At 40.1% G+C, this 24,501-nt stretch overlaps 1 protein-coding gene across 4 annotated transcripts in view; it reads left to right on the top strand.

Moving 5' to 3' along the window:
* Positions 1-23,968, top strand: part of PARD3B (par-3 family cell polarity regulator beta) — a 1,305,457-nt gene extending 1,281,489 nt beyond the window's left edge. For 2 of the 4 annotated variants that reach the window (XM_020972847.2, XM_020972848.2), the window contains one exon: positions 17,734-23,968. In XM_020972847.2, the coding sequence (XP_020828506.1) occupies positions 17,734-18,088 (355 nt within the window). In that variant the 3' untranslated portion in view covers positions 18,089-23,968. The remainder of the gene's footprint in view (positions 1-17,733) is intronic. The other 2 variants (XM_020972849.2, XM_078147494.1) reach the window with 2 other exon arrangements.
* The last annotated feature ends 533 nt before the right edge of the window (positions 23,969-24,501 follow it).

Genomic DNA, 24,501 nt, shown 5'->3' with positions numbered 1-24,501 from the left:
ATAATAGGACTTGCCTTACAGAGTTGTCGTGAGGGTGAAATGAGATAATACGTGCAATACACTTTGCTGACTTTATATTACTATATAAATGTTAGCTATTGTTACATGGTCTGGGCCAGGGGTAGGAACCTACAGCCCCAAGGCCATATGTGGCCCTCTAGGTCCTCAAGTAGGGTGTTTGACTAAATCCAAACTTCCTTAGTTCTGTGAGGTTTGGATTCAGTCAAAGGGCCATACTTGAGGACCTAGAGGGCCACATGTGGCCTCAAGGCCATACGTTCCCCACCCTTGCTAGGCAAGAAGATCAGAGAATTATAGGATTTAGAGCTGCAAAATATCCCAGAAATCATCTGCCCATCCCTCACCCCCTTATTTTACAGATAAGGCAATAACTCACACAAGGTCATACCATAGGCAGAAAACTCCTTGAAAGCAGGGAAAGCCGTTTTCTTTTAATTCTATGTATCCCCTGTGCCAGTGCCCAGTACATAATAGACAGACAACAGGCACTTGATAACATGATAGACAAGGGGTGGGGAACAGGCCCCTGTCCTAGACACGTAGTAGGCACATGTTTGTTGAATTGCATTGAATTGAACAGAATATAAAATAATAGAGCTGACATTCAAATCCAGTTCCCTGCCTCCAAAGCCAGGCCTCTCTGATGATCTCCTAAGGAGATTTCCACCCTGGAAAGGTGGATAGAATTTAAAAAAAAAAAAAACCTGGTGGATAGAAAAAAAAACTGGAAAGTTGGATAGAATTCCCAGCAGCCTGAGTATCTGCCATTTAGCAACCTGGCGGCTTGTAAAATAACATAACATAAAGTCTTGTAGGATGATTGAATGTGCAAATACATACCACCTATTCACAGACCAGAACTACAATGTGCAAACAGTACTAGTAAGAGAGAAATTAGGACTTTCTAAAATTCTTTTGCTTTCCTCAGGGAGAATTTCCTAATGTATCATTTCTAAGATGGATTCATGGATTCCAAAGTTTGGGTTAATTTTGAATTCTATCACTGACTGGCCCCAAGGTCTTGAACAAACTACTTGAAATATTACAGAAAGTCTGATTTCTTCCTCGTAAATAATGTGCAATCAGGTGATCCTATGAACATGACCCTAGCTTAAGAGGAATGATATAAGGGTAAATATAATCCAGTGTGAAAATATTATCATAAAATCCTTGCAAGACTCATGATCTAACCATGGGAAATGTTCGTGTTGGGGATTTTATCTTTCTCCAGTTCCTGAAAGCATTTGACACGTTGGCAAATGGCAAATAACTGTTGTATTTGAAAATGGATCTTTAGTTTTAAATCACTTCAGCATTTACTTTTAATTAATGCCTTTATATTATACTACACATACTTGTAGACATTTGCTACTCTATTATGAGGTTTGTATAAATTATTAAAATCATAGCTTCCTGACTAGCTTGAAACTCCCCTGGTTGTTGTGTTTCGTATGGACAGCACAGTATGAAAGGAAACAAATATGCTTAATATCGCTCTGTTTCATACCAGGACCAAATCCCACCGAAATCAAAGCAGCAACAGGAGTAGACTACAAAGATAAATTTACAGTTTTCTTTGAATTGTTCAAGGAACAAATCAATAAATCAGTGAGTTAGAGAACAAATGTGGGATAAAATAACATCTAAAGAAGCTCCTGATAAAAGCTTTCAAAAAAAAAAAAAGCAACTACTGGTCTCTGGACCTGAGCACTAGTTCACTTAAAAAAAAAAAAGGGAAGTACACAGCAGTGGAGAGAGACTTAAAAGACATATGACTGTGAGTAGCTGTATTAGATATTTGACTGTTTTGAAATTCTACAAAGTTGGGGGTGGGGAAAATCTGCAGCCACCATCAGTTCTCTCTCCAATCCTTTATTTGCTTGAGTGTGATTTCCCCAGGCAACAAAGCCCAGGGTGGGACCATGACAGACAGAGTAGACAGACATAGTACTCACATTACACCAAAGAGAAGATTGACAAAGGATATTTTAATTTCGATAAAAGATGATTTGAAAATAAAAGGTTTGTAATGGCATTAATAACCTGTTTTTACTAGCCATGTAATGATTAGCTAGAGCATTAAGAGACCAAGGCAGAATGGTGAGAAGCTCAGCAGAAGTCATTATTACCTAAGACTCCTTTAATAACTTTTATTATTTGTTGAAAATCATAGCAACAATACAGTTCAGTAACCCTTGTGCTTTAAATCCATTTCGTCTAAAAAATGAAAGCTGAATAGAATTTGATATTATGTAGAATCTTTCAATGCTGATGATATCGCAAAAGTGCTTGGCAGAATAATGAGTTAGATACTGATAGCTGGGAAAACTGAATTAGGCAAATGGTACCACCATTGTGTGTACCAGCTCAGCCTCAGCCTGCAGCTTTGGAACTTACTTAAGGGAGAAAAAAATGAAGGCTGAGCCTAATTTTCTTCAGTGCTTTTGTTACAAGAATCACAAGGGTCTTAGAGTCTATCTTGAAATTAACAGAGAGAAGCAGAGAGAACTTCCAAGTATCTATTTTAATGGACCCACCTATGGTTTAGTTAGTGTGTGGATATTCATTTCTACCACTATAGCTCCATATAATTTATCCAGGTCATATTTTACCTTAATCTCCCCGAAATTCGTCTTCTGGGGATGAGCCTCTCCACTTTTAGCTGTCTCTCTAAGAGCAGACACAGTCTAGGCCAAGGACACACTGGAAGCCATTCCTGATTAATTGCCCTGCCAAAATTTGTGGTCTACTGACATAGCATTGAGCCCCCAGGTCATCTCCATGCCATGGTGAGGCATTGGAGTAAGATTTGTCAGGAGGCTTCATTTTTTATCTCTTATAAAGTGTGGGATTTGACATTATATGATGGAAGGCTATTTGGGGGAACAAATATAATTGATATAATAATATGTTAACAGATATAATTGATATTTAATGTTTTAAGAACTTACTTTGAACTTTTAAGAATTTAATTCAGTGATTAATAACTTAGTAATAATATTAATAATAATAGCTAACATTTACATAGAGTTTACTATGTGCCAGGCCCTGTGCTAAGTGCTTTACAATTATAATCTCATTTGATCCTCACAGTGTCCCTGGGAGGTAAGTGCTATTTTTATCCTCATTTTGGAGGAAGAAACTGAGGCGAACAGAGGTTAAGTGACTTGCCCAGGATCATACAGCTAGTAAGTATCTGAGGCCACATTTGAACTCAGTCTTTCTGACTGTGTATCCAGCACTCTGCACTTTGGTACCACCTAGCTGCCCCAGTAGAATATAAGTTGTTTGAAGGGAGGGGACTTTTTTTTCTCTTTGTATTCCCAACACCTACCAGATAATAGGTGATTAGTAAATGTTTCTTAAGTGAATATTTGTTAAAGAGCTATACACTCCCAAACAGAGGGATACTGGGACCAGACACAGTCAGAAGTAAGGGTCTTATTCCATTAGGAGTTGCTAGGACTAGAAAACTTTTCAATCCGTCTGCCTGACCTTCACTTCTGATTTTCCTGACTCTGCTTTTTGACTTTCAGCTTGCTAGGTACTTTCTGGGCTAGGAGACACCCAGTCCTAGCACTCTAGCGCTGTTCCTCGCATCCTCCCTGCACTACCCTGTTTAAACTCTGGGAAGCCCAGTTCCATGTTTGAAACTTTAAAACACATCCTAGTCTTTTAACGTTGGGAAATGTAGATAGATTTAGACCAGAAAATTTAAAAGAGCAAATTGTACCCGGGCCTTTACTAGTTCTTATTTTCATCCACAAACAAATTTCTAAGACTAATCCAGTTGCCCAAGATTAACTTTGAGAGCTTATGAGTTTAGTTGAAAATATAAATGATCACATGGAACCGAATTCATCTGTTTGGAAATTGTGACTGGCTTTCATTTGAGGGCAATGTAGCTGTGGCTGAAATTGCTTCAAAGTCTGAGGCAGCTGGCCAGATGTTTGTATGGTTAAATTGTACTCAAGCCTTTCATACAGCATGTTCCAAGGCAGTTGCTATAGTGTTTTGTGAAACTGGCCCATAATAACCTTCCAATAAAGCAGGAAGCAATTGATTTTTCTACGGATGAAACTTGATTCTCCCCTACTTTTGTTGCTGCCCAAGGATGTTCTGACATGTTTTGTCCTCCCGTCTTTCCATCTTAGTGTGATCATCATTCCCCCCATCCATATGCTCTCCGCATAGGCGCCTACGCACATACCAACCCAAACACACTTTATGGTACCATGCTATAATAACCTCCCTTTAAATAGAAAGATATTCTTTAATATTCTTAGTTACAAAGGAAGGTAGGGGAGAAAGAAAGGACATATTTGGTGATGTAAAAACAATAAAAACTCAAAAAAATAGATATCATTTCTAGAATTTTTGAGGACAGGGTAGAAAGGGTTGGGGTAGGTTCATAGGACATAGCAAGAAAACACAATTAGGGAGGCATACGGTTCATGTAAAAGAAGACCTGGAGGTTTTAATGGATTATCAATAGTCTGACATAGTAGCCCCCAACGCTAAAGTGAGCTTAGACTAAATTAAGACAGATGTAGGGCAGCTAGGTGTTGCCATAATGCATAGAGCATGACTTGGAATCAGGAAGACTCATCTTCCGGGGTTCAAATCCAGCCTCTGACACTTGCTAGCTGTTTGACCCCTGGGCAAGTCACTTAACCCTATTTGCCTCAGTTTCCTCATGTATAAAATGAGCTGGAGAAGGCAAACCACTCCAGTATGTTTGCCAAGAAAACCCCAAAATGTGGTCCCAAAGAATGGGACATGACTGAAATGTCTGAAGACAGGTTTAATATTCAGAATGAAAGAGGTAATAATCTTGCTATGCTCTGGCCTGAGCTACTCCAGCACACCTGAAGTGCTATGTTCTGTTCTAAACCCCACATTTTGGGGATAGGAGGGGAGGTCTTTGATAGAAGCAGCATGGTACAATGCAATCCTGGGATTTAGAGTTGGAGGGCCTGAGTTCTAATCCAATTCTGCTGCTCCTAACCTGTGTGACATTAGGCAAGTCACTTAACCTTTGCCTCATTTTTCTCATCTGTAAGAATGAAGGAGTTGGACTAAATAGCCTCTTTAGTCCCTTCTAACTCTGAATGATGATCCTGGGATTCTAAGCTAGAAAATATCAAGAGGAATGTCATGATGCTGTGGGGACCCCCAAAGACTGCATTCTGTGAAGAAAGTCTGGGGGAACTAGGGATGTTTAACCTGGAAAAGAGAAGACTTAAGTAGGTTGTGGTAGATGTTCATAAGTAATTGAAAAGGCTGTCATGTGAAAGACTGATTAGATTTATTCTAATTAACACCCCCTCAAAAAAAAAAAAGAGGCCAGAACTAGGAACTGATGGACAAAAGTTGCAGAGAGGTAGATTTCAGCTTGATGCAAAGAGATACTTCTAATTATTATAGTCTTCCAAAATGCAATGGAACACCTTGGAAAGTAGTTGGGTTCCCCTCCCTTGAGGCCCTCAATAGAAGCCTGGATCACCATTTATTGGGAGTGTTGTAGAAGAGATTCCTGTCTAGGTACAGACAAGAAGGTCCCCAAGATCCCTTTTATTTTTAAGATTCTGAGTGTTCCTCCCCCTGCCATTTTGTTTCTCCCCTGACCCAGGTCCCAGGGTAGAGGAGTTGGGAAATGAGAAGGGAATTAAAATGTATAGAATTTAGATGTAGGGACCTATAAAAATCATGTCATATAACCCTTTTCTTTTAAAGATGAGGAAAGTGAAATCTAGAGAAGTTAAATAGTTTCCCCACAGTCATGCATTAACATCTCCCATGTTTTTTCATGGAGTCAAACTGTTAACCCTCCTCAAGCCCACTTACCAATTCCTGCTATTTATTACAGCATGTTTTTAAAGCTCATTTCTACATCTTAGTGGAAAATCTAATGATTATCATGCCCCTTCTCCATTTTCTCTCTCATTCTTCCTCCTGCTCCCTGCCTTCTCTTCTTTAATATAATTTAGTAAGCATTTATTAATTACCTGCTATATGCAAAGTGCTGGAGGAGACTTAGAGAAAGCACAGCCTTTGCCTTTGAGTTCATTCTGGAAAAGTGGAATAATACATGCATAAATAACTATAATGTAAACTCTAATGTAAAATAGAATCTGATAGATGTACATAAAAGAGTATGAACCCAGGTACCAATAGAAGAGGTCATCTCTGTATAGACACACCTTTCTGTCTCACATTGCCAAATGTTCCCTTTCCAGGTCCACATGGGGTTGTTCCCCACTCCCACACATCAGCCAAACCTCACTGTCTCCTCCTAGTCCAGCGCCTTCCTGGGGAAATCTTCTTTGGCTGAATAGCATATATAAATGGCTATTTTCCCATCGCAACCTAATTTTGCCTTTGTCTTAGATCTTCTTGGCCACCAGGATAGCTCAGGCTTGTTGAAAGTCACTTCCCTTACCTCATCTCTCCCTCTCTTCCAGGCTATTTGGCATGTGGAATCTTCTAGAACAGATCCAATTGTGCCTTCTCTCTTCTCATGTCTCAGGAGTAGTTTCCCATTGTCTAACAAATACTTACCACCACTCCTTAGCTGGCTTTCAGGCCCTCCATACTCTGGCCTAATGTATCTTTCCAACCTTTTGTTCCATTTGCTATTTATTCTATGCTCCTGTCAAACTAGACTTGAAAAGGTACTCTTCTCTTCCTCAAGTTTTTTGTATTCTTATATTAATGTCATAATAAAATATGACACAGTGTTAAAGTTAAAAACTCACATCCATATATGGGAATTATTACCACGGAGTATGGCATAAAGCAAACCATCACTGTTACATAGCCAGGACCAGTAAAGTTGATTTCTTCAATGAAACACTTTTGTTTTTATATTTACATTTCAAAAATATTTCAAAAATTTCAAAAAATGTCTGTACAACTTGCCAGTAGCTAATGCTACTGAATGCCTGCCCTTTGTGCTTAGGCCTACAAATAGAAATCTAAACTTGACAGCTTGTGGTCATGTTCATCAGTTTTCCACTTTTAGTTCCTTTCTTCTCTTTTTTTTCTTGCCTCAAATGTGGTACGATGGAAAGCTCAATGACTCTGGAGTCAGAAGACCTGGGCTCCAATCCAGGTTGACCCTCATCACTACCTGTGTCACCTTAGGCAAGTTATAGAAACTCTCTGGGTCTCAGTTTCTTCATCTATGAAATGATAGGGCTGATGTCTAAGGCTATAGGGATCTCCTGGCTCTAAAGCTGTGATTCCTTTTCCCCATTGCCAGGATGATACTGCTTTCAAGTCCCCATCTGAAATTCCTGCTTCTTCGTGAAGCCTTTTCTGATCTCCTAATCAGATATGATTCTGCACTTCTATAAACAACCACAGTACTTTGGAGGAACAAGTAAATATATGTGAAATGCTTTGCAATACTTAAAGTACTATGTAAATTTCAACTATTAAGTCAAGGAAAGTCAATGAGTATTTAATGAGCATCTTCTGTGTGCCAGGCACTATTATTGTCAGGTGGCACAGTGCAGAGTGCCACACCTGGAATCAGGAAGATTCATCTTCCTGAGTACAAATCTGGCCTCAGACACTTACTAGCTCTGTGACCTGAGCAAGTCACTCTGTTTACCTCAGTTTCCTCATCTGTAAAATGAGCTGGAGAAGGAAATGGCAAACCACTCCAGTATCTCTGCCAAGAAAACCCCAAATGGAGTGTCAGACACGACTGAAAAGACTGAATGACCCCAAAGGAGCTGGAGCTGGAAAGCCCAGAGCTAGAAAGCTTTGGGGGGGGGGCATCTAGTCTAATCCCATTGTTTTACAAATGAAGAAACTGAAGCCCAGGGTGGTGATTTGCCCAGAGGAGGGATGTGACCCTAGTTCCTCTGACTCCAAAGACAATGGATCCCACAGTACCTAACTGCTTTTTATTAGAGAAAAACTAGTTTCTGTGGCAGGAATCTTCCAGCATTGTTATTAGTAGTAAATGCTGCTCCTGCCACAATTTGCCATCCTGTTGTGACATCTGCTCAGCAAAATTCCAGACCACATTGCTGCACCAGTCACGTAAAAATATTCTGCATCCTGCCACACTTACAAGTAACTCTATAAAATGAAGTCCTGAGTATTTTAGGGCCTTTATTTCATAATGCAGGCATACAGACTTGGACTACTCACATTGCTTACATTTCTGTCTTTGAATCTTTGACCCTAAATATTTCAATAACAAGAATTGGTTGATAATGCTTCCCATATCTTAATAAAGTATACATTTTGCTTTCTTCTGTACTTATAAGCAGCAATATTTAAGAGTCATACTGTGCTACTTAACCTTAGGGTACAAGAATTGTAATAGTGTAATACCAAAGATAATTTTACCCTCCTAAAATCTGATTATATAATTTTAGAAATTATTCAGGGGGATTAAGGGTTAGATGTGGACACCTTGCCTTAAATATTTTATCCGTTTACCTAGAAAAAAATTTCAAAATCCAAAGTTTTTCATCTATGAAGGGAGAAAAGTGACTGCAGAGGAAAAATTGTATGGAAGCAAGGTTGATCAATTGATTCCCCCACCTACCCACTAATTTGGTTAAATTAATGGATATGAAGGAACATAATACAGACAATGAGGTGTTAAGGATTTTCCTCTTTCAGACTTTCGATTGGTTTCATTTACAGCTTGTAAAGAAGTAAAACTTTTGAGTGGCTCACAGTGGAATAACCTATTTACAGATTGTAAAGGTTGTAAAACTGGGAGTGGCCCAGTAGGGGGTGATATAAAAACGACAGACCTTCTCATCTCTAGAGGGAAAGAGCTATCTGGTGCTTTTGCTTCGTGAAGAATAAGGAAAAATAAGAAAGAATAGCACATAGGAAATCCATACTTTCAAAATGGTGAACTTTGGTAGCCTCTGAAACCTAACCTAAACACCTCATCAGCCAGTGACTGTCTCATGACCATGGAATGGAATAACAAAACATTTAAATAATTGGGGTCCAGGACTAGGGATCTTAGGGGAAAATAAACAAACAAATCAATCAATCAAATGATCTTTTGCATTGACATTCCTTCTGATTAAAAAACAGAATCTTTTGAGAAGGCCTCCAGGACATTTGTAAAGCCAACAGCAGGTACCATCCAACTGGGTTCAATTGTACAGTCCTGAGCTCATTCTGAAAGCTCTCCTCTTAAGCATTACTTTGGATCATTAAATCCATGGTCTCTACTTCCTATAATCCTCTCACCCCTATAAAGGAGAATTTAGGAAATACTCCCGCCATCTAATAGGATAAAAAAGTCTTGGAGCCCCCTCTTTAGTACCCACTGAACTGGTACCCATGACTTTGGCATTCATCTTTCCCCACTATCACTTGTTAAAAACAAAATTGATATTGGGCCGTGTGTGTGTGTGTGTGTGTGTGTGTGTGTGTGTGTGTGTGTGTTGGGCAGGAGTAGGGAGAGGTTATAGTTCCAGAACAGAAGCAAAAATGAGATATGTCTCTTTATGTAGATCTTCTCCCCCTCCAGTTGCTCAATAATTGTCACCTCTTTTTAAATTCCGAAGAAATGTTATGAAAGAAAATCTGAAAATGGTCACATCTGTCTCTTCACTTTATCCCCATTCAAATCTTCCACCAACTGCCAGGGCCTCTCCTCATAATACAAAGGGAAACCGGAGTGGTGAAAGTTAGAAATTTTTCCACAGTCTTTTTTGTAACACAGGTCATCAAATGGTCATTATATTTTATAGTTCTGTAAAGTCCATAGAAGTTGAAGCTATGTAATATACATTGCAGAATGTTCCCCTAATCCAGGTCGACCACATTCGTGCCTGGACCAGAGGATAAAGGCCTGGTAACTGGAAACCTGACACTGTAGGAATTCCAAACACAGTCCTCAAACTAAAAACAGCTCTCTCTCTCTGCCCATGGCATGTTCAACTTGAGAGCCTGGGATTGTATTAGTTTACATTATCTGATTTTTTTTTTTTTGCTATGCATTGGTTGGAAAAGAACAAGAGAAGGCACCTATAACAGCTCAAGCCTTAAAGAATCTATGAGTGGTGTATTTATGGTGGATATGATGCTGTGAGCTGAGCTCTTTGCCCCTGGCTGAGAGAGGCAGGCAGCTCATGTGGATGGCATCATTGGTTTCAGGCCATTTGGCTGTCTATGACATGTGTACTAAACTTGGTTCTCAAAAGCTATATGCCTCTCCACCATTTTTTATCTTTCTTTTTTTAAAAATGGTCATGGGATAAGGATCTGTTTGATATTTGCCTCATTTCTTTCTGTGTACACAGAGTGCTTTATAAGACTCAAAAGAGCTCCTGTCTGCTACTCAGGAGTCTTATGAGTAATGACTCTAATGCTTTGTGCTGGGAAGGAAAATATCTACCTTGCCTTTTACTTGTCAATCAGTTCTGGCTTTTTAACTCTTATACCTTGTGTCTCTCTGAGCTTCCTCCAGCTGGTCTCTTCCCTTTGTTATTTCCCAACTCACTAACTCTCCTCCATCCCTCTAAAACAGCAAGTTATTGAGATATCCAGGATGTATCTAGGGCCACCAGGTGTCACTTAAACCTTCGGAGAATTCCAGAGAATCTTGAGTCTCTGAATTAGGAACTCTAACACCAGTGCCTGATTGTCAACACTGAAGTCTTCTGATAGAACTTGCAAGATTCTTCTTCTTTATGCTCTATTTGCTAAACCTGAGTCAATTGACTAAACTTGCAACAAAAATTATGAGCAGACTAATATGGTATCATGATAAAATTATACTTATGAATGGCTACATCCATTCTATAACTGATGCCCTTGTATCCAGCTTATTCTGATTGATTTGTACAGTCAGTGTAGCACCATTTTTCCTTAAGTCCTCTTAGAAAGTCAGTGATTATAGGACTTAAAAGACCACAGGACCCAATTTGCTCTTTTTTTCATTTTCTCTTCTCTCTCTAACCCGTCTTCCACACAGCTACCAAAATGATTTTTCTAAAGCACAGATCTGAGTATATCACTCCCTTCCTCAATAAACTCCAGTGGCTTTCAGTTGCCTCTAGAATCAAATACATACTCTCTTTTCGGACCTTTAAAGCCCTTCACAGTCTGGCTGCAGCCTGACTTTCCTGACTTATTACTCCTTACTCTTCTCAGTTACTTTAAAGTTTGGCCAAACTGGCCTCCTTTTCTGTTTCTCACATACGATATTCCATCTCTTGTATCCATCACTCGGTCCAGGCCTGGAATCCACTCTCTGTTTACCTTTGCTTCTTAGAATGCCTAGATCCTTCAAAATGCAGCTCTAGCATCACCTCCTACATGGGTTCTTGCCTCATTCCCCTCCCTGGGTGGGAGGGGGCTTCTCTTCCACCTCCAAATGACCCTGCATTATTTTGTCTATTTTGTGTTCTTCCTTATATATGTGCATGTTGTTTCATCCTATAGAATGTGAAGTGCTTGAAGGTAGGAACTGTTCCATTTTGTCTTTCTATCCTTAATAGCTGGTACATAATAAACACTTGTGAATTGATTGATTGATTGATTGATTGACCCTTCTGCCTATCAGAAAAGGGTAGAGTCCTGGGCAAGCTATTTTCCAAAGAAAACAAACACTTTTTCCACCTCTTTTCAGATATGATTGTGGTATCCTTGTGAGATTTTAAATGGAAAGACTTTTTTTTTTAGTCTTTTGGAAAAATAACAACATGCACAAAAAAAGCTCGCAAGATCTCATGAAAAATGAGATGTCTTAAAATGGTGATGGATTCCCTATTTGGATCGTTATTGTAATCAAAATCTCCAGAGGAGATTGCTCCTGGATTTCTCACTGTAGGTATAATGTATGTAGAAGTCTCCTTGATCAGTATTTGTGATGTCCCAGAATGGTATTGCTTTAGATGTCTATCCACAAAGGTAAGGTTCCAAACCAGTAAAGAAACCACTGACAGGGAAGCTAAAGATGGGCAGAACTATCATTTAATCTCCCTCTTCTCCTTCTTTTTTCTTTTGCCAAAATCCTGTAATTATTAAGGGTAGAGTATTTTTCCCCCAGGCTTAAACATCCTCTTGGAAAAAAAAACCAGTAAGAAATATACTGCAAAGAGATCAGTGACAAAAAAGAAAGGCCCCTAAAAAAACAAAATACTTATGAGCACTCTCTGTGATAACAAAGAACTGAAGACAAGATGCCCAGTGATTAGGGAATGCCTATACCAGTGACAGTATGTGAATGTGATGTGATATTAAGAAGTGCGACATAAAAAAGATGATGAACATGATGTATACAGAGAAGCATGTGAAGTCTTATATAAACATCATGATGCAAAGTGAAGTAAAGAGGACCAAGAAAATTATACATGATGACTTCAAGGAAGTAAATGCAAGGGGCAGCTGGGTGGCACAGTGGATAGAGCACCAGCCCTGGAGTCAGGAGGACCTGAGTTCAAATCTGGCCTCATATACTTACCAGCTGGGTGATCCTGGGCAAGTCACTTAACCCTGATTGCCTCCAAAAGAAAAATAAATGGAAAAACAATCAAAACTAAATGCTACAAAATCATAATGATCAAGATTTACCCTAAATAAGAGTTATAATATAACCAGCCCCTCATCTGTGCTTTTTATAGAAGTAGGGAACCATACAATGGCAGACTTTTTTTTTAATACGTTGCTTAGTTTTATGGAACTGTTTTTCTCCCTTTTTTCATTTCTTCATATTATATTGAAAATACAGTGGGAAACAGATGATGCAAAACACAAATATGGATAAAATTATTTTTTAAAAGAGTAATTAAAAATAATTTATTTTTCCTCAGGAAAAAAACCTCTAGTAGGCTAAAGAAAAATGTCTGTAGGACGTTTCCAAGCAAGAAGGTTCTGTGAATATCAGAGACCCCAAAAGGAGAAATATTCAGTGTCTTTAGCACTCTTTGAAACATTAACTCTGTGTGTTTTCATAGGCCAGCATATTGTTTTTCTTCTCTCCCCAAAAGATAACTGTTATGATGGATTTTACAGAATAATATGGTTTCCATTATTTTCATTCTTGACAAAGAACAGCCACCTCACTCTTGGTTTCTACCACATGTAAGCACAAGTTCCAGTCATAAAGTTTCCCCTCAAAGGAAAGTAGGAACGGGATCATGAAATCATCTTGGGCTCTGCCCCGTCTGCCCATAGAAAAATGAAACCTCACTTTTCCCTTCTGTGAAAGTTGGACCCTGTCGCATCAATGAGGTGTGTGAGAAGAGATACCAATTGTCTTCAGCGCCTGCAGTGAGTCGGATTGTATCTCGGAGGGTGGCTTCTGCCCCTTCAGCACTTAGTCTGGCTTGTCTCACCAAAAAAACAACCCAGAGTGCCTGTCTTTTATAATGTGCTGTTTTAACAGAGAAGAGTCCCCAGGGGGAGAACAGGACCCTGAAAGTCCAAGGCCTGGAATTCCTCCTTCTCTCTTTCCATTTTAAACAGGAAACATTCACACTAAGAGACTCCAGAGGGAGGGTTGGTTGTATGTTCATTTTGAGGCAGATAATGTTTGTGCTGTTGCGTATGTCAGTGATTTACCCTATGGGCTTAAAGCGAGTGCAGGAAAACCACGTGTCACTTCATGCAGAGAAAGCTCTTCAGGGGAGTTGGGGAGGGAACACGGTTTAAGGCATTATTTTTTTTCTAAGTGTTTTGGAAATCTCCAGCATGGACAAAAAGAAAAATCGGAGCTGGTAAGGGAAAGACTCAAATTCTAAGATGAAAGATGTCATGGACACTGAAAACATTCTCAAATGAAATAGCCTTCAAACAGAAAAGAGAGATGAAATAGCAATCCTACTACCCTCAGACCAGCAGCAACAGATGAGATATTTGTGTCTTGTGTGGCAAGGGAGGAAAGATGCCCAGAGTATTATGGAATAAAACTCCACTGAAGTGGTACCTCCTCCAGGAGACCTTTCCTGGTTGGTCACAACCTTTGCCCTCACATGTCACATAGCATTTTGTTTTGTAGCTCCCTGAATGAAGGAGCTCTTATCCTTGTTTATGTCATAGACCTCTTTGGCAGTATAGTGAAACCGCTTAAATTTATGATAGAAGAAAACACTAATTTTTGGGTAGAGATTAGTAAAAATACAGATTTTTTTTCCCTTTCAAATTCATGCTCCCCCAAATCTCTCTACTGTCATGATAAGAACTCCTACTGCAATGTAATAACTGTTCAGTGTTCTTTTTATTCTACTAGACTGAAACCTTCTTGAGGGTTCATAATTTCATAGATGTCGAGCTGGAAACCTAACTCTTTCATTTTGCAGATGAGCAAAGTGAGAATACTTAGCCACTATGCAACAAAATATTTGTATTGCAGAGATGTCCTCTGGGTAACACAGGGCATATATATATTAGTTAGAAAATCAGTTAGAAAGTTGAAAGACCTAAGTTCAAATTCAGCCTCATTTACTTCCTATCTGTATGATAGATAAATAGATGATAGATAGATAGATAGATAGATAGATAGATGGATGGATGGATGGATGGGGATGGATATGGATAGGTAATATGTAGATATAGATAGATGAAAGATACTGATGATAGAGATAGATGGATGGATGGATATGAATAGGTGATATGCAGATATAGGTGCATGATAGACTAATGATAGAGATGGATGGGTAGATAGATGTGTTGTGGCAAGAACACTGTATTTGGAGGTAAAGGTCCTGGGTTCAAGTCCTGAGTCTTCTGCTTAGACTTTGGACAAGTTATCTTTATCTCTGTAAGCCAAGCCTGTTTCTTAGTGTCTAGTGCAGATCATATGACTTCTGTTCCTATTTCTTAGAGTTCTTATGATGATCATATAAAATAATGTAGATAAAAATGCTTTGTAAACTGTGAAGAGCTATATAAGTATCAGCTAGATGGCAATGGATAGAGCTCTAGACTTAGAGTAAGGAAGACCCAAGTTCAAATCCAGCCTTAGATACTTACTAACCACGTGACTCTGGGCAAGGCACTTAATCTCTGTTTGATTCAGTTTTCCCAGATGGGGATGATAATAGCACCTCCCTTTCAGGATAAGATGAGACAATATTTGTGAAGCACTTTGTAAACCTTAAAGGTATTATTATTACTGCTTGCTGTAGACATTTTCAAATAAACCAACACAAAAATTTTACTAAACAGTAGTACCTGCTTTTTTCATGTTAGAATGGCAATGTTGCCTAATGGGAAAAGGGTCAGACTCAGAGTCAGGAAGGCCGAGATTCAGGCGTTAGGTTAAAATGCTGGTTAGAAGTCAGAAAGATCCTAATTCAAATCCCTCTTCAAATACTTAACTACCTGAGTAACCCACTTAGCCTCTTTTAACCTTAATTTTTTCGTAAGTAAAGTAAAGGGTTAGATTTGATGACTTTTAAGGTCCATTTTAGCTTTAACCTATAATCCTATGAAAAAGAGCTGTGATACTTGGGCAAGTCACTTAACTGCTTAGTGCCTCAGGCAACTCTCCAAAACTATGATTTAGAGATGAATGGCCAGTCTGCATTGGTGGAGGGAGTTCCCACCGAGGAGTTCTCGGCATGACTGAAATCACAGCCCTGAACCAAATGTTTAATGAATGTAAAACAGTTTACTTTGGTTTGCTGACAAGTGTCCCAAGTTAAATGGGACACGACAGGAAGAACATCAATCATCATGATGCCTGGTAGAATTAAGACGTAGGAAGATAGAAGGGGGCTTCCCTGGCACATTTGTAGGGCTGGATTCACGTGCTCCCATGTTGCTTGTCACAAGCACCAGAGCTTGTCAAACCCTCATTGATTCAGGAAACTCACAGAGCTGTTTTACCCTCAGCCTCCACAACTTCTAGGATGCTTTCTTCCCCATCTGGCAGCCCGTTGAATTAACTACAGCTACTGTCTTCTCTCCCAGCCCTTCCCTTCAGGAGCTCTGGCCTTTTTGAGTACTGAAGTTAAGAGGGCTTGTCAGACTGATGTGTTTAAGTTGCTGTTTTTGTTTTCTTAAAAAGAAAAGGGAAGGGGAGAATGGCAGTGGGGAAGGAGCGGGGAGGTGTGAATATCTCTGCACAGACAGTTTATGAGATTGGCAAAGCTGCAAACTGAACTCATCTGTTTATCCTCGGGCTAGATAAGATGCGGTCATCTGCACATTGTTTGCTCTGGTTTACAGCAAATGGAATAGGAGAGGCTTGCTCTCTTCCAGTGGGAAGATGGGTAGGGGCTGTGGGAGGAAGGTATTGGGCTGTGTTCACTTCTCACTTGCCCTAGACCCTTTTGCTAGCCTATGCATTGAAGGGTGTGGAAATGGCAGCTTGTTTGGCTCTCCCCGGGCACTTAAATCGTTCATGTCCAGAATGAAATGTGTCAATGTCTCTTATCCAAAAACTGTGATTTTGATATCATTGGTTTCCAAATTTTTTTTTAATTTGAGTCTCTCCTCCCTAGTGCCATAGGGTCCTAAGAAAACAGCAGACCACAGGGAAAAGTGGAGGCTGCCAGGAATGGCTTCCAGAGTTTGGTGACTTTGGCATCTTTAAATTGCCAACACCAAATACAGAAAAGGAATGGAGGCAGACAGATATCATCTGTTTTCATGTGTTCTCACCGTTGACAGGCTTCTGTGAAGGACATCAGATAAAGTCTTGTACCTAGAGTCAGGAAGATCTGGGTTCAAATCCTACTTTAGATACTTACAAGTAGTATGAGTTACTAGTTATGTGACCTTGGGTAAGTCACTTAACCTCAGTGTCAGTTTCCTCATTTATATAATGGGAATAATAATAGCACCTGCCTTGAAAGTGTTGTTACGATTTGTTGTTCAGTCATGTTATATTCTTTGTGACCCCATGGACCATAGTGTGCCAGGCCCTTCTGTCCTCCACTTTCTCTCTCAAAGTCTGTCCAAGTACATGTTTGTTTTTTCCATGATAACATCTATCCTTCCCTTTCTCTGCCATCCCCTTTTCCCTTTGCTTTAAATCTTTCCCAACATCAAGGTCTTTTCAATGAGTTCCATCATCTCATTATGGGGCCAAAGTATTTAAGCTTCAGTATATGACCTTCCAGTGAATAGCCTAAAAATGAATTTCTTTGAGAACTGACTGATTTGACCTCCTTACTGTCCAAGGGACTGTCAAAAGTCTTCTCCAGCACTGGGATTTGAAACATCCAATGTAATAATGCATGAAGCTATGAAGAATTAACTGCTACATAAAGGTTAGCTATTGTTATCATCATAGAATTTAGACTTAGGAGAAACTTTCAAATTCAGCCAGTCTAGGGTTTCTCAGCCTGGAGTCCCTGAACCCCAAGGAGTTTATGGATAGATTTCAAGGAGTTTGGTTGGGAAAAAATTATATCTTGATTTCAGTATAATTAATTTCCCTACGTTTTTTATGCCTTTTAACACATTATTCTGAGAGGTCCAAGATACTAAAAAAAAAAAAAAAGTAAGAAAAAAAGGGGAAAAAAGGCTAAGAACATCTAACCTGGTTTAACTACCTCAGTCAGACCTACTGAGTTTGAGTGACTTGCCCAAAGTGGCTTAAGTAGTAGAGAAGACAGTCTAAATTTGAGCTCGTGACAAGTCCTCTGACATGTACGACTGTGGATCTCTAGGACACGGAATTCCTCCGGCTCCTTAAAGAGTTCTCTATATGCCTGGACACCCTGGCTTTTTTTTCTAATATGTGTCTGTGTTTTCTCTCTCCAGGAGAGGACCTTCAGAACCAGCAGATTACCTAACAGGACCTCGGTTGCTATACAAGGAAAGGGAACTTCCTTACTACCCAGGAATGCAGCCCATTCATCCTCCTAAAGGAAGCTACCCCCGTGCCCAGGATGTGAGGGTGACAGACCTTCGCTATCCGCAGTACTACCCACCCCCTCCAGCCACACATCACAAAGGACCTTTCCGACAAGACGTCCCACCTTCACCACCTCAACACCACAAAGTGCCGGCATATCATGAAGTAGGCAAAACAGGACAGCGGGCAGCCAGCCCAGAACGGTACCCATATCAAGCCCAGGACCCCCGGCAGAAGAACCCCATGACTGCCGCTGTGTAGCAGGAAACGGGCCAGGAAAAAAACCTTCTGCAATTGCCTTGTTCTTTTTTCCTCTCAGTCCCCCAAAGTCTTCTTGGCTATAAAATTATCCATGAACTGGAACCGTTCTTTCTGCTGCAGGTACAGATTAGGTTCTTCTCGCTGAGGAAATCACTTAAGGCCAATCAGAGGGGGAAAAAAGGAAGGTACAATATGTCTGATCAGGCCATGAAAACAGTGGTACTGTACATTCAAATGCTTTTAAACCAGTTAAACCCAGAGCAGAAGTGGTAGCTGAAAAGTAAATAACATTGTTAGACACACTGAGTGGAATGTCCCAGAGCTAGATAATATGCATCGCTGGCCTTTCCACACGTATGAGCACACGGGCGCGCGCGCACACACACACACACACACACACACACACACACACACACACACACACACACACAGAGCAGTTCCTCTGTTAAAGATTACCGCTGGTGTTAAGACAGTCTCTGCTAAAGATCCTTATCCATTTGGGAGTCAAAGCAACAGCAAGATTTTTGCAATCAGGAAGACAATACCTATGGCCGTGGTGTATACAAGACTGCAAATCTGGTGCACCTGGAGTCGGTTATTATTTTAGCAACAGAAGGAAAAAAGAAAAGAAAGAAACAAACAGAAGTGGCTCCTCAGAAGTTTTCCATCAGAGAAAGACAGTATTTCTTTATCTCTAGTATCTGTCAGGGTCCTGCTACCATAAGTTTGATTGAATGTTTCACAGACTATACCTGCCAGCCAGGAAAGCGTTTGGTAAGCCTGAACCTGCAATAGGAAAGGGGAAGGGGGGTGCCTCAGTTATATTTTCCCTGTTTCTCTATTTAAAAAAAAAAACGGGTAAGGTAGAAATTCAACATCAGGCCTCAGGAGGGATCCTAAAAATCAGTGAGAGCTGCTGAGAGGCTGGTATTTCAAGGACCAATCAATCACAAGGAAAGAAGTGGGGTCTTGTCACATGCAGCCCAAAGCTATGTTCCACAAGGGCATGCTTATTCTCTGTTAGATAGAGGAGCCTGAGAGCCAGCAGGAGGGCCAAAGTTGACCTGGTCCTTCCCCCCTTCCTTTCCGCCTTTTCCTGGCCACAGCATCAGAGAGGCCCCGATCTGAGAAGCAGTCCCGGGTTTCCAACCTGTAATTATTTAGCTGCTATTTCTATTTTAAGGCTTTCTCGTCTATAGATAATCCTCAATTGGGAAGGAAGAGAACCCTCTTGTTGGGCCTCCCAGGATTCAATGCCCTGGAGGTGCCAATTCAGTAATAAGTGCCAAACAATCCCCATTTGCACTCCAGGGAGCTAAATGCCAACCACAGCTGGGAGGAGCCTTCTTGGGTCTTTAAAACAAAATGGCCCAAGGCGTGGTGGACAAACAGTATGTGTTCATTAAGGCCATACTCTGATGTCAGTTTGGTTTTGAATTTGTGTGTGTGTGTGTGTGTGTGTGTGTGTGTGTGTGTGTGTGTGTGAAGCAAGAGAAGGGGTAGGATGTAGGAAAACACAGTTTTGGAAAACTAATTTTTAAAGGCAAATATAAAGTTAACATAGGAGTTTTTGGTTTTAAGAAGGAAGAAAAAAAGAAGGGAAAAGATAGAGGGGAGGGGTGAAGAGGCAGCAAACCAGGATAAGTTTTATCTGTCTTCTTAGTAACAGCAGACAAGGTAGCAGGGAGGACCCTGGCCCCACCAGAGATTTAGAGCTGAATCCTGTTTATTCCTCAGTTTCCCTAAGAATAAACATAATGTTCCTCAGTCTCTGGGAGGTCAATGGAAATTCCATAATGTTAGAGCTGAAGGGAGGTCATCTAACCCATTTAAAAAATGAAAAATCTGAGACTCAGAAAGGAAAAAGCAACTGAGATCACACAGGTCAGAAATGGCAGTCAGGATTTGAGCACACTCCACTGTACAACTCAGACTTGGGTTCCAGTGTCTCACAACCTAGCTTGTTTGACTGCAAAGTAAATGGCAGAGAAGGGATCTTAAGGCTTTCAAAATAATTTTCATAAAAAAATCTTCCAAAGGCTTTAAGGTGGATAAATCCATTGTAATTCCTTTAAACTCCATGACTGTTTTCCACTTATGAATGGACGATTCAAAGATTGTAACTAGACCTAAATGAGAGTGCAAACAAAGAACTGTTTGAGGACCATTCAAAGCCTAGAGGCAGAACAACTTGTCTAGATCTGGGCCTCTTAAAAAGAAATGCTATAAGACTCTTCAGCGTGCTTCCTTATTCTTTAAAAAAAAAAAATGTCTAGAGGTCACCTTCAGCCATTGCCTTTGTTTAAAATGGGGGAGGTTAAGAGGATTTATTAAATTACCATGCTACTGAACCAAGGGTCCATCTATCCCAGATTAACATTTCCTTACTCCTATGTATCTGTGATGGCTTTGATATAGGTGTTTATTTAGTCCATGCAGATCACAATCTATCCTCATCTGGTCCGTGCTCCCCCAAGCATCTTCCACAGCGCATCAACCCAACATAATGGAGGCCTTCCCTTGGTCTTTTTATATTTCATAGGTATTAGCACTTGAGCAGTCTGTAATTCATTGCTCTTACTTAGCCCACCACCTTTTTTCCAATTGCATGTTTCCATAATAATATCATTTATAACAAAATAAAATTGAATTCCATCTCTAAGAAGTGATACTGACTGCTGGTTTGGGAGAAAAAAAGCAATGCTGAATGGCAGGAAGAACACTAAGTAGGAATGAGAAGGATGTGGATCTGCTAATGGCTATGTGACCTTAAACAAGTCACTTAACCATAGGATCCTAGGATCATTGGTCTAGAACCAGAAGGAATTTAGTCCAACGACCTCATTTTACAAAATGGAGGAACAAGCTTAAAAAGAGACTTCAGTTTCCTCGTCTTTAAAAGGAGGTGATCAGTTGGACTTGATGATGTCTGAGGTTCCCCCACCTCAGCTTTAGGTTCTATCCAGATTTTTGGAGGAAGTGAAGTTTGGCAGAGTATGTCTCTCCAATATTCTTAACTACAATTTCCTGTTGGAAGCATACCAGGATGTTGCTTTTTCTATCTCTCAACCTCATGAGCCCATCCTGGAACTATGGAGGATCAGAACCTCATTTGAATTCCTGTTAACGGTACTCAGCGGGAACCAGGTTAAGGGATCTGATGTGGTTTTTGCCACATTCTAATACAGGAGCACCTGATTTTATTTTTTAAAAATCCCAGGTTTTCCCATCTGCAGTTATCTGGTGTTTGCTTCTTGTAGTAACTTCACTGGGGATCTACTTGGGTCTTGAAGGAAGTCCTACCTTGGAGGTGCTGATTTCAATACTTGTTTGGAGAATGCAGGTATACCAGGTTGAGGGGTGGGCAGGCAAGGATGAAAAGGATGATGAGGTCTCACCCTCAGGCTTAATACATTTTGCAGATGAAAAAGATGAAGCGAGGGGAAATGTCCCTTGTAATGGATAATTAGAAATGAGCTCTTTGGTTCTTTCCTTCTCTGCCCCCCAATCTCTAGCCTAGCTGTTATGGGCTAGAAGCCAGAAGCTTCAGCTTATTGGTAAAGGATGTACATCTGGATGGAGGGTAGTACCATGAGGTTAAGTAGTCTACAGTGGGCAAGAGGTGTGACCTTACTAGAAAAAAAGCCCTCATTTTCACGTTCCCACTTGGAAACCCAGCACGTACTCCACCTACTGCACACAGACGGGGTCTCAACTTCTCTGGAGAAGGCTTTTTGTACTGTGTACACAGTCAATAAAAATGTGGTAACCTCAGGGAAACAGCCACTGCCGAGAAGGTCCACTTAAAGTGAGTGAAAAATAAATTAAGGTAGTTCCCTTTGCTCCTTTGAAATATAACCCACATCCCATTGGCCCCGGCTGGAAAGGAACTAATATTGTATGTTTGTGACAGTGCCTTTATCAAGCCAGGCAACAATTAGAAACAGCTCAGAACTCAAGGGAGGGCTTAATAAATCACTACACAACATATCCCTTCTCAGGGCACCGCAGCACCCTTTACAGACCTCATCTACAGTATTTAGGAAAAACACAGAATAATCAGCATGGGGTGAAAAACAAACTTCCACTTTATTTATGGCCTTTGAAAAACTCCATCAGTAGTCTCCATCAGTAGTTCAGAACTCCAATAACTCCCCTGGAATGCCATGGGCTGGTGCCACTTAGGAAAGACGTATCAAACAAACCCCCTTCCTTGATGCTAATCTGACCCAGTAGGTCACTTAGGACTTGAAATGATGTTTTTGCCTTAAGTCAGCAGACATTTTTACAGACCCCTATTTTCCTCCTGTGTTTGAAGGAATAGGTAAAAAGGATAATATCTGGGAATATAGTGGTAGAAAAATTCTACCCTCCATTAGCAGCAGAAAGAAGAAATATCTCCATCAATGCCTTGGACCTTTGAGCTACTGGACTAAGGTGGGGGAGAAGGGCAGGTTATGCCTTTCCACAGCACCAAATCCAAGGACTGAAGATAGGTCATGATGGTTATGTAAAAAATTCAGGAAGTAGGAGCCAGGCTTATTATTAGAAAACATAGAATTTCAGACAAGTCATTTGATAACATTTTTTTCCCTTTTATTCATTTTTATTGGGTATTTACAGTTGCCCAGAGAAATTAAATGACCTGCCTAGCATCACATAGCTAGTGTTTTCCAATCCAGGTTTTCCTAACTCTAAATCTAGCTTCCTATCTACTTCCTAGCGCTGCTATGGAGCATGGTGTATTGGATACAGAGGGCTGGGTTTGGAATAAGGAAAAACTGGATTCAAATTCAGTCCCTCACACATATTTTGACTTTAACAAACCATGGACAAACCATTTAACCTCCAGCTACTTCAGGCTATCTTCTAAGCCTACAAAGTATAGATATGTGGTCAGTATGCATCAGGTAAAAGAGGGTTTCTACACCAGGAGTTCCCATGGTGATGGACTCACAAGTCTGGACCAATATGGAAAGCCAGCATCCTTTCCTCTTTGCATGCAAGCTGATCTGGAGTCTGAAGGATTTAGAAGGAAAGGAAAATACCCCTGATATATTTGGGATATCTATGGGCCTGGAAAACATCACATAATTTGAAAAATTGAGACTCTAAATACAGATCCTTTCAAAATGGAAGTCTTCTACTGGAGAGACTTCTCTCCTGCTTTCTGAGTCCATGAGTCACACTGTGGCCACATTTGGTGCCATTACAACAGGAAGAGCCATTAATAGAAATAACAAAAGATGCTATTTCTCAGCACTCCTCATCCATGTCAGCCTGGAAAGAAATGATAGCCCAGTGATGGCAGAGCAAGAAATAGTCACTCGGAGAGATCCCTGCAGAGTGAGCTTTGTGATCAAAGAGAAACCTAGGGCAGACTGAAATTGGTCCCACATCATATATGCAGCGAGGTCTTTTAAGGAAAGTCGTCCCTAAGTCATAATAGCATCCCCTCAAGGGCTGATTTTTCAAAGGTGAACTAGAGAACCCTGATGTTGGGGGAGTTAATGGCCCCTGATTACACTTCTAGCCTGGATCCCTGATTGCAATGATTTGAGAGTATTCTCACTCAGTCTGCACTAACTGGAGTGCCGTTTACTATCAGGATGTAAAAACAAAACCTGTTGTTTATAAACTACTTTTTCTAGTACTTTGTATGATTTTATGATACCAAAAAATCTGTTCAAAAGTTCTAAAGAAAAATTATATGAAATCATATTTTGGAGTATGGGGGACGAAAGGGGTGGCATCTTTGCTAAATTTGAAAGGTTGTTCCTTTTTGTACCACAGAAAGCATTTGGAATTTTTGTTTCATACGACTACATAAATTGTACTTGGTTTTATTTTGCATTAAAATAAAGCTTTTCAGAGTTCAAACAGTATTGTATAATAGTGTTCATTTTCACTTGCCATCACTTTCAGTCATGATGCGTAAACTAGGATGACTTGGACCTCCTACTTGAATAGGGGCCCTTAAGGAACAAGGGCAAGGAGTCCAGAAGTGGTATGAGGACCCTGAAAGTGGTAGTCTTTCCTCTGAGGGAAAGCCCAATACTGATACTGTCCTTGAGGTGAAGGGTAAAGAGTGTTAACTCAGAATAAACCCAACAGATTCTAACTTAAAGCAGGAAACCATCCAGAAGGATTGTAAACAGAATTGGTAATGCATTATTTAGAGAGGAAAGAAAAACATAAGCATAGAGAAAATGCATTTCGTACAACTTACATGGAAACACTCACAGGGACAAATGATTACTATTATTACTGTTATTTAGGGCAAATGTTTCATAATCATATACATGATTTTCCTCCTAATATTAACTCTACTAAGTAAAAATACAAGAAGTAAGAAGTAATAGTCTCAAGGCATAGTGAAAGTAATGCCCTGAGTAATTGGAGTGTTCTGTGGA

Source organism: Phascolarctos cinereus, unplaced genomic scaffold, assembly GCF_003287225.1.
Source record: "Phascolarctos cinereus isolate Bilbo 61053 unplaced genomic scaffold, phaCin_HiC Scaffold_7;HRSCAF=346, whole genome shotgun sequence".
Taxonomy (NCBI): Eukaryota; Metazoa; Chordata; class Mammalia; order Diprotodontia; family Phascolarctidae; genus Phascolarctos; species Phascolarctos cinereus.
Note: the sequence above shows the minus strand (reverse complement) of the source record. Positions and strands in the feature narration are given on the sequence as shown.